Raw genomic sequence first — 14567 nt, 5'->3', positions numbered from 1 at the left:
GAATTAACACATGAATATTCTGCTAGATTAGAGCCTACATCTTTATGCTACTTGTGGTTTAGCATGATAACAATTTAAGCTATACAAAACCATGGTTTGAATACAGTACTGTAAATACTTATAGTTGTATTGCAACTAAAAGAACAATGAATTAGATCAAAGTCTAATGTTTTTGGTACACTTGGATTAGACCAGGGGTCTCCAACCTTGACAACTTTTAAGACCTGTGGACCTCAACTCTCAGAATGGTTGAAGTCCACAAGTCTTAAGGTTGCCAAGATTGGACTCCCCTGGAATGAAGATATCATATGTCCCATATTTTGAAGAACTGGCCCTGATCCTGCTTTGAAAGACTATAGCAGAATAATCTAGAATGCTAAAAACGAATTATTGTTGCTGAATTGTCTGAAATACAATCTCATTTAACTTTTTAAGAAAAATCTTCCAAAACTAACGTTTCATTATCTTATAGCTGCAATTTGAATGACATACACATAAATGCTTGGGTTCGTAGTCTTAAGACATTGAATATTTTGGTCATAATAAGTCCCCAAGAAACCAGATTACACCTACTACTGCACTAGATTCTTATCTACCTCTGCGTTGGAGCACGGTCCTAAAATTGAATGGCATATAAAAGAATACTAGAGGCTGTTTGTCTGTGTGTAGAACTGGATGCAACGGGGTGGTTACACTTCTGTCTAGAAGTGACTACAGCTTGAATGTGCTTGAAACTGGAAGGCACAAAGACTGTCACTGAACGAGCGCTCTGGAAGTATAGAAATCGTTTTGATCAAAACATCATCATTTACTACAAAATTGGATCCTCTCTTTATGCAATTGTTCCTTTTTTTTCTGCATTTCAAATGACTTCAACCAATGAGTTCCTAGGTGGAACCGGTTTCTCACTTCTTGTCTCTTACTCTCATTCTGAATAAGTACCGAGTATTGAAAATGTTAAGTGTTGCTTATTTTGTACGACAGATGCACATCTGCCTCTGGAAACGGAGACAAACGAAACCAAAAAATAATAATAATAATGCTGGATTTTCCAGTCAACTTCCCCGTTCTGAATTGGAAAAAGCAGGGGAGCCTTTGTCCATAGCCAAACATTGGAACTTTAATATTTGTCAAAAGACTCGTTGCACTCTTAACAAAAAAAAAAAAAAGTATTTAATGTTAAAGAATGGTGAAGTCAAACCTCCCCAATATTGCAAGTGTCCCTGGATGCAAGCTTGGCTCCTCTGCTAGGAAGTCACTGTTGATTCCGACGGTAGCTTTTTGAGCCAAAAATGTGCAGCAAAAAGGAAAGTAACATAAACAAGGCTAAATGTCAACTGTGTTTGCAGACTTACTGACACCATCCATTTGTTTGTACTGAAATGACTAGTGAACCATTTGGCAAATGCTGCGCTAGACACAGATCGGCCCTTTTATCCAGGAGTGCAAACTTCATTGGGCTGTTGGCATTCGACTTAATTAAAAAAGCAGGAAGGCCATTTGAGTTTGGTTGGATATTGCCACGCAAATAGCAACGCATTATCTACAACAGCAGCTGAAGGCCCAAGACTTGGAGCCAACTTTTGGTCTCTCGGTTGACCTAGACAAGCAACGAGGAGCAAACTTCATGAAGGAGCAAAGAAACTGGCATCAGGAGGAAGACCTCAAGGAGTTGGCTAAGAGTCAAGGGCGTCATCGAAATCTCTCCCAATGGCGAATAATTCTGCAAAAATAAGGGTGCCTCTTAGAAGATGGGAAATATATTTATGAGTGTGTATGTGTACACTCGAAAGTGATAGATCATCATACACAGTTGTTTCCCCAAGGGGACATTTATCCAGCATTATACACCGAGAGTGACATTTGGATCACAAAAGTGCCTACCTGTTAGATATGCATGCTGAAGGCACAAATCTCTTTCTTGGGAAAAATGATTTTTTAGGGGGTGAATCTATGCTTGCTATTTTTTTTTTAAATAACTCATATAAAATATTCCTAAAATAAATTGGTTGGAGGGCAGTTTAAGCACAATACCTTATGCGGTAATAAGAGTATGGATTTTATTGAATCATGCCCTCTCCCTAGAGTGTTATACTAAGATCTGAAATAATACGAGCTTGCTCAATAGTCCTTTACTAATTCTTCTTGTGACTTAAATTTAACGTGAAAATCTCTATATACCTCACCATGCCCCTGCAAACCATATTCAATTTTGGAAAGAATGGGATGCTGGAATAAAGTTTGGGAGAAACTCAAGAATCAGAAGGGGGAGCGGGAAAGTACAACAGACAAAAATAATCAGCTAGGCTCTAATTGTCTAAAAAGGCACATTAGGTTTGGGATGTTAGTCAGTAGGCGGTAGAAGCATATTGTGATATTATCTGCAAATTTCTAGATGCAGAACAACCTCAGGGATGGAACAGGAACATCTCTCAAAAGCATTAATCTATAATAAATTGGGGTATCCCTATTTCTACAGTATTCAGTGTTTGGTGCACTACTACTAATATAAGGGACACGGTGGCTCAGTGGCTAAGATGCTGAGCTTGTCGATCGAAAGGTCGGCAGTTCAGCAGTTGGAATCCATAGTGCCGCGTAATGGGGTGAGATCCCATTACTTGTCCCAGCTTCTGCCAACCTAGCAGTTTGAAAGCACGTAAAAAATGCAAGTAGAAAAAATAGGGACCACCTTTGGTGGGAAGGTAACAGCGTTCCGTGTGCCTTTGGCGTTGAGTCATGCCGGCCACATGACCACGGAGACGTCTTCGGACAGCGCTGGCTTTTCGGCTTTGAAATGGAGATAAGCACCATCCCCTAGAGTCAGGAACGACTAGCAATGTGTGCAGGGGAACTTTTACCTTTACCTTAATACTAATATTGTATATATACTCTTTCTAAGAAAAACCTATAATGTACAATATGTCTAGTTCTCAAGGAAACAAAAAGTCTATTTAGTTAATGCTAGCCAAAACCAAGTGCTGTGAAATAGATTCATGAAGACAAAAATGTTTAGACTCATCCACCCCACCCTTCCTTGGAAACTCACTTTTGAATGCCAATTCATAATATTAATTAAAATAATAAGAAGTCAGCAGATACTGAATGAAATACACAATATTCTATTAAATACACCTGCTTGATGTGATAAGAGTGCTATCTGGAAAAGAAGACCAATAATATCTAGTAAAACCACAAAGTTGTCATCATATAAACCAAAATGTGCCTTAAAATGAATTATTAACTATTCTATTATTAAGAAAGTCACATCTTGATACCACAGTTCCAGTCAGTTTGGATCCAGATATTTTTAGGAATCAAACTATGGTTTCAAAAAAATTAGAGAAATGTTGGATGGAAGAAAGTAGCCCTGATGATACTTGGAAATGAGCATAAATGACTAATTCAGAAAAATCATTGGTTATTTTACAAATAGCACCAACTGTAACTGAAAGTTTGATAAATACAGCAGTTCAAAAGTCAGGGAAGAATTTGATTGCTTCTTTAAAATAAGTGTAGTCAAAGGGAAATCCTGGACTTTATTTAGCTGTATCTAAATTTATTTTGGTGCTGCATAGAGGCAAAACAGTATTTAATCTGAATAATTTTTGAAGAGAACAGTTCAAGAGCTGTCTATGTGCTCCTAAAAGTATGCCTATTTTACAGCAACAAAATGTTCCCTAAGAAAGGCTTAATTTTATAATTGCAGGATTAAATCAAAATCTTTAGGGAAGATCAAAACCTTTTATTTTCTTATTGAAGCCTTATTTGTAGCAGTGGTTAAAGAAACTTCAAACAACCAAAGCCCTTGAGAAAAAAATACCCAAATTGATATAGAATACAGCTCTCTGTCAAACAATGGAATAGAACCTGGTATTTGTATAATTCTCTTTTTAACAGAATAACAGAGTTGGAAGAGACCTTGAAGGTCTTCTAGTCTAACCCCCTGCTCAGGCAGGAGACACTATACCTGTGATGGTGAACCTATGGCATGTGTGCCACAGGTGGCATGTGGAGCCATATCTGTGGGCACACGAATGTTCCCCTAACTCAGCTCAAGTGCACATGCGCACACCGGCCAACTGATTTTTGGGCCTTCCAGGCTCACCAGAAGTCAGGAAACAGGCTGGAAACGGGGGTTGGGGAAGGCCGTTTTCGGCCTTCCCAGGCTCCTAGAAAGTCTCTGGAGCCTGGGGAGGGTGAAAAATGGGCCTACTGGGCCCACCGTGCCATCACATGCCAAAAACGAGGAAGGGCATAGGGGGGGTCATGAGCGCATGCACAGGGGGGCATGGTGCATTGAATTATGGGTGTGGGCATGCACATGAGTGGCACCCCACACACACACACATACTCCCCATACTTTTAGCACACAATGGCAAAAAGGTTAGCCATCCCTGCCCTATACCATTTCAGACAAATGGCTTTCCAGTCACTTCTTAAAATCCTCAAGTGATGGAGCATCAATAACTTCTAAAGGCAAGCCGTTCCACTGGTTGATTGTTCACACTGTTAGGAAAGCACTCACAACTTCTGGAAGCAAGTCTGAAGGTGAGTTATTTTTTTCCAAAGCAAGTACTTTGCAAGCATTCAGCAATTTAACTTTCCAATGTCGATCAGATACTGCTATTTCTGTATATCAAAGTTGAATGGAATGGAACCCCGTAATTAAGGCAAGAACACCAGAAAATTATTGGGGAGGATTGGAGGTGGATGCACCAGGTAGATCTGACCCATGCTAGGAAATTTAGCTAACACACTTTTGTGGGTTATTTCATACTCAGAAACTCATATCCAAAGGGTTTCTAAATGTGAAGAATTCTTGGTTTGACAGATGTTTCCATGCATAGAGCTGTATGTACGAAGTCCCACTGCTTCCAGATGTTTGTATGATATTGACAGATCATGGGAGAGGTTGCCTAACAAGAAACAGTCAGAGGACACAACTACTCCAATTAGCTGTATTCTCCTCTCTGTGTTTCTGCTAATCACTTAAAGATGCTTTGGAAGAACAGAACAGAACAGGAATGGATCTTGAAGGTCTCCTAGTCCAGTCCCCTATGAGATCCTACATCATTTCAGACAAGTGGCTGTCCAGTCTCTTCTTAGAAACCTCCAATGGTCTGGAGCAATGATGAAGCTCCCACAATTTCTGAAGGCAAGCTGTTCCATTGAAATGGTGGAAGTGGTATGAAGTGGAGAAGTGATATCTACTAAACATCATAATCTGAACTTAGTATATAGTGGTTCACAGTCTCTTGCCTCCCATATCTTTGCACACAAAGCACACACGTAAACACACACCCTATTTTGCTTATCATAAAGTATCTTTCAATTAAGAACCATTCCTTACACCCAGCGTTGGGTCAATAAAAGCATTATACAGTATGCTAATGTGACTTTGAGGATAGATGGCATTCCTACAGTGATCTGTCTATCTCCAACTCAAAATAAACTTTTGCTTTAGGTTCAAATTTCGTGAAATTTAAAACCAAATCAAAGAAAACAGAAAGTTATCCCACTGGATTTCACACTAAACTATTCCAAACTTGCTGGCTACTTCAACAATTTATGTGAAGCATAACTGAATGAAAGCCTTGACGCCTTGTGCCATTAATGAGCCTGATGCCGAGTTGAAAATAAAGTAAGACACAATTAAGTGTGTGTGTGTGTGTGTGTGGTGTGTGTGTGTGTGTGTGGTGTGTGTGTACAAAACTGGGTCAACTGCTCTTTTACAATGTAATATATGACTAAACCATAGTTAGCTTAACAAAAGACACTGGAACCAATGTCAAGGGCCTCTGGTGGCTCAACAGACTAATGCAGTCTGTTATTAACAGCAGCTGCTTGCAATTACTGCAGGTTCAAGTCCCACCAGGCCCAAGATTGACTCAGCCTTCCATCCTTTATAAGGTAGGTAAAATGAGGACCCAGATTGTTGGGGGCAATAAAGTTGACTTTGTATATAATATACAAATGGATGAAGACTATTGCTTGACATAGTGTAAGCCGCCCTGAGTCTTCGGAGAAGGGCGGGATATAAATGCAAATTTAAAAAAAAATCATTATGTCAATGAAGACTCAATCATCCAAGCCAAAAGTGTCTAAAGGTCGAAACATGCCAACTGGACCAAACTTTGTTAATCTGAAATGTTTCATTGCACCCCCTTTGCACGCCTGGATGATTGAGTCTTCATTGACATGTTGTAACCCATTTTGGGGAGAAACTCCTGAAGTTGGTGTGTCAAGAGTTGGTACATTCCAACCGTTCTCTGACTCTCTGCTTAACCGATTTTGCTCTGAGTGATGAAGTTGCTTGGATGAGCAACTTATCATTGCTTTGAATTTTCTGCTAATGCCCGTGGAACCTGCAAATACGTGATATAATTATAGTCTCCCGAAATATACTGATAAAACTTGAATGCTGAAAGCAGGGAAACAGGAAAACCTTGGGCCTCTGTGGCGCAGACTGCTAATGCAGTCTATTATTAACAGCAGCTGCCTGCAATTACTGCAGGTTCTAGTCCCACCAGGCCCAAGGTTGACTCAGCCTTCCATCCTTTATAAGGTAGGTAAAATGAAGACCCAGATTGTTGGGGGGGCAATAAGTTGACTTTGTATATAAATATACAAATAGGATGAAGACTATTGCTAACATAGTGTAAGCCGCCCTGAGTCTTCGGAGAAGGGCGGGATATAAATGCAAATTAAAAAAAACTGACTGTTATGCGAACTAGTAACCATCGTTAGCTGAGTTAGGAGTCAAGAGGATGTGATTGAGGGATGAGTCTATTTCTCTGCATAGAGTATTAATAAAGAGAGTATTCAAACCAATTGTTCCACCATTGAATTCACATTATTTGAATCATATATGCTTAAAATCATAGGGCCAATGAAGATAATTGGGGGAACAAGGTGAAATGAATGCGAGACATTCTCCCAGTTGTTATCCCAACTTAAATAAATGAATGTCCCTTTTAATATAAACTGAGTTTCATAATCTGGATTTGCACTATCAGGAACATTTTAATTCACCAACTAGAAATGAGCAGAAACATTATATAGACATTATTTAATAAGTCCTCTATTTTATAACCTGAGATTCCATATAATTGTGTGCCCCATCCCAAAGTGTTGGGTATGAGCCCCAAACTAAAAATTGTTATCAAATTGCATTTATTAATATCACCAAAAGAGAAATCATTAATTATATTAACTATATTTAACTTGAAACTAAATTTAGAAGTTAATTCAATTAAAGCAATTTAATTAATTCATTTTTTGTCCCAATCCTGCCCTCTACTCTTTTTGTTTTTTTTCCCCTCAACCCAACAGTATGTCAGAAAGAAATTAAGTAAAGGGACTATCTGTCCATTTGTCCTTCCACTAGCAGAGTACTTCTACAGAACCAAAACCAGACCAGATCTGGTGTGGAGAGAAAGGTTGCTCAAGAGAAAGGTAGAAAGAAAGGTAGAAAGATAGGAAGGAAGGAAGGAAGGAAGGAAGGAAGGAAGGAAGGAAGGAAGGAAAAGAAAAGAAAGACTTAAAAAAATCCAGGAAACATTTTCTCCAACACTTCTCTATTGAAGAAACAGTTGGGTAAGGACTAATAATGTTGTCTTCTGCTCTATTCTAACACTCCTTTGCCCTTCCTTTCTGGTCACGTGACTGAGAATAGAACTGCTTTTCACAGGCTGGGAAAAAATTGCAGAAGAAGATAAATCTATTTTCAAATTTCTACAATATCCTTTCCATTCTAACAACTATTCAAGCCAACTAATATTTCTTCACAAGTCGGTTGTGAAAAGATGATTGATCTTTATTATGGGTAATAAAAACACATTTTCACCTTGAATGCTCTTGGGTTTTCACAGGGTAGGAACCTGTGGATCCCATGTTTCTCAGCAGCAAATACATACCAAGAAAAACACATTATGGGTGAATGCCCATAATTGATCTACTGAACTGTGAAGCAATATTGAATGTTGTCTGTACTCTGTTTGAAAACAGTGAGATCTACGGTAGGTTAGTCATCAAGGAAGGCAATAAGGATTGCATTAGCATCCCATTGGCCAAGAAGCTGGTTAAATTGGGTTGAAAAGAATGTGAATGAAAATATTTGCTTAGTTTAGTGATATCTGGCATTAGTCTTCTATTAGCAGCTTCCAAGCGATTGGCTCCTTTAAACCTTCTAAATTCAACTCAGGCAGCAGTGAGTTTCCCTTCTGCCTCCCGCCCCCTGACCCAGATTGGTTTACATTGAAATGATACCTTAGCTGCAAATCTAATAACATGTTTTGAATGAATACCCATTGAAGGTTCATCCCTTATTACTGTTGTTTACAGGTGTCCTTTGAGGAAGCATGCATTTGGAGCACTAAAACACCAACCAAGCAAATATTTTCTGGTTTCTATCAGGAAATCCCATCAACCTGCTTCTCTATGAGCAGATCAAACAAGAATCTTGTCCAGATAGTAGGTAAGAAATATATAGAGGAGGGGAAAGGATATTATACTTCAATGGAAACTAAGATTAAACTTTGCCCTGAAATTAGCAACACCTATTTTAGTTTCTTTGGGCAGTCCCCTTTTTTTAGAACGGTGAAGTGGAATAGCTATTAAAAGGAGAGAAACTGGGGCTTTTAATTTGCATAACGTTAACAGCTGTCAATATTTTTCAAACTGTCAGAAATCCTACAGTGGATATTTTTTCTCCTGCTCTCCCCACCTTAAAAAAAAAAAAAGAATTTGGAAAATATTCTTTGCTCTGCATAGTTACAGATTCTGGGCTTAGAATGGGCAAATGTGATTGGTTCCAAGTTCCCAGAATGCAACACATTATCGGTCCATGCAATGTGTAGCTTCAGCTAATTCTTGAAACTATATATATCTATGACCTGATGCCTTAAATGTCAAGAATCCAGAAGCTCAAATTTTTTCTCTCTCTATCCTTTTAAATCAAAAATAATACACGTGGGTGAATTTGAACACATCCTTCAGATGGTTTGCCAGATATATAGCAAAGGACTAGTTCTGATGTCTCATTTGATCTATTTATTCTTCTAAATGGAAAATAAAGAATCAGAGAAGAGGAAACCAATTTGAAACCTCTCCTGTATTTATTCAATTCTAATTCAGTTTTTTTATTTATTTCTACCATGGAGACCTCTCCCTTGATGGAAAAACTTCTGATTTAGAAAATCAATGGGGCCACATGGTATATTTTTGAGTTGGAATGCCATTTGAAGGGGGTGGATTTGTGAATCACAAACTTGAGAGGAATGGCATAAGTTGTCTCTCCAACAACCCCCATAGCTGGTCACTCTTGTTTTACCTGTTGAGGCTCATTAGATGAATTTAAAATATGTGCTTTTGCTTTGTTAAGACTTTTTCTTCTTGGTGCTGTGCTACCAGAATTTATTTTGGATCTGACAAACTGAATCATTTCAGTGCATGCGCAGCTGGTCTTCGAAGCATTCCTTTGATGATAGAAGGAGTCGTATCCATCTAGCAAAACTATGAATGCATTTATATGCTCCCCACCCATCTCCAAACTGGCATTGGAACATCAGATTAGCACTTGCTTTTGGGTAACAATCCCCATTAACTAGGTGGAATCTTGACTCATGCTTTGTGCAGTTCTTTCTATTCTTGAAGAGTGTAAAATAGATATTAAAAGATAGAGTAATAGAATCCTCGGATCTCCATGTTTGTGTCATTTTGCATCAGAAGGGGTTCCAGGAGGGCTATGAGCCTATTTCTTTGCTGATGGGTTATAAGGTGATCAAAGGGGGGGGGAGGGGAAACCCCTTTTAACTAAAATAAGTAATAAATAAAAAGAGTATTAAATTTCTCTGTGGATATTGGAGTCCCCAAGTGGTGGCTCTCAGGACAACTTCCAAATCTGCTCACAATCAAAATCCATCGTAGCAATTGTGTGTGTGTGTGTGTGTGTGTGTGTGTGTGTGTGTGTGTGTGTGTGTATGTCACACGTTGAACTTCTTCACCCTGGCTAGACAATTTGTCAACTGCATATACTCAAACAATCTAGGAAAAAAAACCATCCTGCCGTTTGGTGACTCCAAAAATCATATCTCACTGCAAAATAATAACTATATAAATATACTCAAGAATAATAATGATTTTGGATTGTTTTTTTTTTACAATTTAATATACGTGTCTTATCATATCCATTATATTATTTGATGATCACACTACTTCCAATGAGAAAACTGAAACGGTTTAATTTTTGAAAATAATGAAAGATTCCTGTCTGATGAGGACTTTCAAAATTTCCCTATAAAAATATAAGTACATATTGGAATAGCTGACTGGATTTTTTTTGTGTGTGTGTGTTATACCCTTATATAACGTAAAGAAATTTGCGGGGGGGCAGGGCGGGAGGGAAGCACATTTGGCTAAGGCTTAGCAAAGTGTCTAGTTTCTTTTCCTCAGTTCAGATGCTGAAAAGTTTGCAAGTTACCACATCAGTTTAAAAATAAGAAATAAAAAAATAAAACAAAACCAAATCAGAATGCTAAAACATTGGAGCAGCAAATGTCCCAATCGCATATTATAAATACAATCCTCTTATATAACTGCTAATCTAATTTAAAAGTACATGAATGTATTTTTTTTTTGAATGGCCTGGACCAGATTAAAAGGCCACGCTCTTCCACAGAAGCACCATTTATAGTCAATAGAGGTCCATGCTCTAGAACAAAGATGATGTTTATCCCATCGTGTTTAGACATTTCTGAAAGCCGAATTTTCTAACAAATATAACTGAACTTACTTAGTCATTTTGTATGAGGGTTTTTTTGTTTTTTTCTGAAATGGTCTGAAAGAAGGATTCTAAAACTTACCACACAAGTCAGGCCTCTTGATATATCCACTACTTCCTGTGCTACTACTCAGTCCATTAAAGGCTGCTAAGCCATCAGAGCTGTAGGCTCTTAGGACCGACAGCATGTTCACTTGCTTCTCCAGGACTTGTGGGGTTGACGTCGGTTCGGGTTTCATTACTACTTGTGCAGCTTCGTGGGGGGAAAGCAGATTCAAAGTGTGCCATTGCTTTTCAGAAGATGGCAAAGGAGAAAGGAGTCCTTGTGAGTTTTGGGGGGCTACGGAGCTTTGTAGACTGTCTCCTCTGTCACTGCTATCTTTGCTTGGATTGGGCAAGGGTTGGTTCATAAGGTCAGCTTCGGGCTCAAGGTCATCCTCATCAATCGTTTCTTCCTTGGAAGACTCCATATCTTCAGAGGAGGCAATATCGGACAGGTCATCAGTAGCATTTTTACTTATCGGGTCAGAAAGCATCATGGGTGGGTCATCTTCAGACTGGGTTTTGAGGTCCATGTCCGCAGTGGTACAAGAATTGTGTGCTCCGCTGACGCCAGAGTAGACGCCAAATTGCTTATAGAAATCAGCGGCAAAATTATAAAAAGTGGAGTCCACGTGACCAGGCCACGAGGAATTCTTTTGTTCTCCAGGAGAATCCTTGGATCCCTGGGTCATTCTTTCAGAAGCATCCACTTGAGCTATCAGATTGGAAACTGCCGAATCTTTATTGGACTGCAAAGATATTGGCAGCAGGTTGGCTTTATTGGTTGAAGCCACGGCCTCTCTAGGTTGGTCTTTACCATTTCTCATTGATCCTAAAATGCCATCTTTACGCTTTGCTTTGCCTAAATGATTGGCTTGAAGGTGAAGAGCCATTAGTTCCATAGAAGAGGTTGTGAAGGAACAAAACAAGCAGCCGTGCCAAGCAATATTGTCTTGAACGGTAATGGATGAACCTGGAAGACTGCCGGCATCTGGCCTGATGGAGAGATCAAGAGGTTCATACTGTGATTTTTCTGTTTTTCTCTGTTTAATGGGCACCTTTCCCTCGCTAGTCTCTGAACCCAAAAGCTTTGCAGAAAGGCAACTGGACAGGGCTTTGTCTTTCTTTTCTTTTTCTTTCTTTAAGGAACTAAGGACGAAGCTGTCCATAAAAGCTTGAAGGGACCCTTGGAAGTTCACTCCGTTTCCAACCATGCTGTGATACGCTCGGCCCAGGTCAGAAAAACGTGTCCCTTTGGAAGGCATGTCCTTCATGTTCTCGGAAGAAACCTCAGAGGAGATTCCAACTGAATGACCTGCATGGTCTCCTGGAGAAAGCATTCCTGGTGACCACTGTTGAGATCCCATCCCACTTCGGAAATCTATGCCAGGAAGTCCCTTGAAGGCTCCTCTCAGTACTTCGGGTCTCACAAACATGGATCCTTTACTTGATGTTTCTTCTTTGTGCTCTTGACTTTGAGGCTGTCCAGAGAGGGATCCAGCACCATTCTGCCGCTCCCGGTGGTGTCGCTCCAGGTGGTATTTCAATGACGCGGATTGGGTACCAGCATAATCACAGTGAGGGCATTTGTAAGGTTTCTCACCTGCAATGATCAAAAGGCAAATTTACTGGAGGAAAAAAAAGAGAAACAAAACACAAGAGCTCTACACCAGAGGTGGGTTTCAGCAGGTTCTGATCAGTTCTGGAGAACCTATAGCAGAAATTTTGAGTAGTTTGGAGAACCGGTAGTACAAATTCTGACCGCCCCCGCCCCCATCTATACTCTGCCTCCCAATTCCCAGCTGACTGGGAGGAAATGGGGATTTTTGCAGTAACCTTCCCCTGGAGTGGGGTGGGAATGAAGATTTTAAAGTATCCTTCCCCTGGAGTGGGGTGGGAATGGAGATTTTACAGCAGGGGTAGTCAACCTTTTTATACCTACTGCCCACTTTTGTATCTCTGTTAGTAGTAAAATTTTCTAACCACCCACCGGTTCCACAGTAATGAACCATATATCATTGTCTGTGCATGCCTCTCGCGCATCGTGGATTGGGTTTGGAGGGGAGGGGGCACCGGCTACCAGCTCTGCTTGTCTGTTATAGCTGGGTGGTGTGGGGGGAGATGTGCGAGCTATTCTGGGACGAGACTCTTGTTTGCGGTTACACTATAGCGCCATTTAGTTTCACTTACGTAACGTGAACTAAACTTATGCGTGGGCGATACAAATAGTATATTTTCAGAAATTTAAATTGTCACGGGGAATTTTATGACAACCTAATGAAAATGTTTTTAAATAATGCTATGAATTTTTTTTAAAAAGTCAATTAAATTAAATAAAAGGAAAGTGCTTCAGTATCGGACAAAACTCCTACCGCCCACCATGAAAGCTGGAACGCCCACTAGTGGGCGGTAGGGACCAGGTTGACTACCACTGTTTTACAGTATCCTTCCCCTGGCCATGCCCACCAAGCCACACCCATAGAACTGGTATTAAAAAAAAATTAAACCCACCATTGCTCTACACTTCTGTAACAATAACAACAACACCTTCCACCCCATCCCCCAAGGTAATTTCTTCCTTAATATTAAATTAAAATATTAAAGGTTCCCCCCCCCCACTTTTTCTACAAGCTTGACATGCTATAAGCACACAATCAACCATCTCTTCTTTAACTTAATATGCTAAAGCTGCTGTAGAATTAGAAGCTATGATTATGAAAATGAAGCAACACCATTCCACACCGTGATCATTAAAAGTACAAGCAGAGGGCAGTGGGTGGGAGGAGAGAGAGAGAGAGAAAGAAAGAAAGGGAGAGAGACAAAGTATATAACAAATGGATGACTACAATGTTTTTCTGTATACAATAGCACTAAAATTTGTTTAAATTATACACATGGAAACCATTTTTAAACCTAAAAATTTTATGGCACTGTTACGCAAGACTGAAATGAATGATTTAAGTCTTGCTCTGCAGTAAATCATGGATATAATTAGCAAATGGCATTCTGCACAAGTAATTTATCATTATTTGGAGGGCACCATTCCAGAAGGATTCAAGGATCTGCAGACCTGCTGCATTGTTTCCAAATAAAGAACTATAAATATGGTTTCTATAAAATATTAATACAATTTTAGTGCATTGCAATTGCATCGGGCTAAGAACATATAGTTAAGATAAAAGGTAGCCGATAAAAATTAAAGAGAAAAAGAGTAATAAAAAGATACAAAATAGATTCTGTTGCCCTGAAATTAATATTATCTACCGGTTTTTGTTTTTTGTCTTTTGGATTTTTTTGCAGTGCTTCAAACTTGCACTAATAGTTCCTCTATTGTATACTGGTAAAATCTGTAATTTACCTATAATAAGACCTCTTTCCAAGAGTAAGAGTTGGCTTAAGCTGCATTCTAAAATATATACAATATTTTTGGTTTTATATTTTATTTTAGTGCAAAGCCCATATGGTACTTCGATTTTGATTGCAAAGAAATGTAGGTGCCCTCCAGCACATATGTGAAATATTTACAGGCATTCACATATACACCCCCCAAAATTAAAAATGGGTAAAGAAACAGGAATGTAAATATATAGGAGGGTTGCTTGAGCAGCTGTCAAGTGATTCTTTATAAGACCTGACTGCTGGACTTGTCATTGAAACAGACAACAGCCTGACAGTCTCAGAAGCTTCTTTTAATGGTGTTCTGTCAATAACAACAATTATTTTTCTGAGCAATCTAAATAACAAG

At 39.2% G+C, this 14567-nt stretch overlaps 1 protein-coding gene across 2 annotated transcripts in view; it reads right to left on the bottom strand.

Moving 5' to 3' along the window:
* ZNF536 (zinc finger protein 536) overlaps positions 1-14567 on the bottom strand; it is a 553139-nt gene that overhangs the window by 172708 nt on the left and 365864 nt on the right. For both annotated transcript variants that reach the window (XM_058154982.1, XM_058154983.1), the window contains one exon: positions 10863-12425. In XM_058154982.1, the coding sequence (XP_058010965.1) occupies positions 10863-12425 (1563 nt within the window). The remainder of the gene's footprint in view (positions 1-10862; positions 12426-14567) is intronic.

This window comes from Ahaetulla prasina, chromosome 12, assembly GCF_028640845.1.
Source record: "Ahaetulla prasina isolate Xishuangbanna chromosome 12, ASM2864084v1, whole genome shotgun sequence".
NCBI classification, from domain to species: domain Eukaryota; kingdom Metazoa; phylum Chordata; class Lepidosauria; order Squamata; family Colubridae; genus Ahaetulla; species Ahaetulla prasina.
Note: the sequence above shows the minus strand (reverse complement) of the source record. Positions and strands in the feature narration are given on the sequence as shown.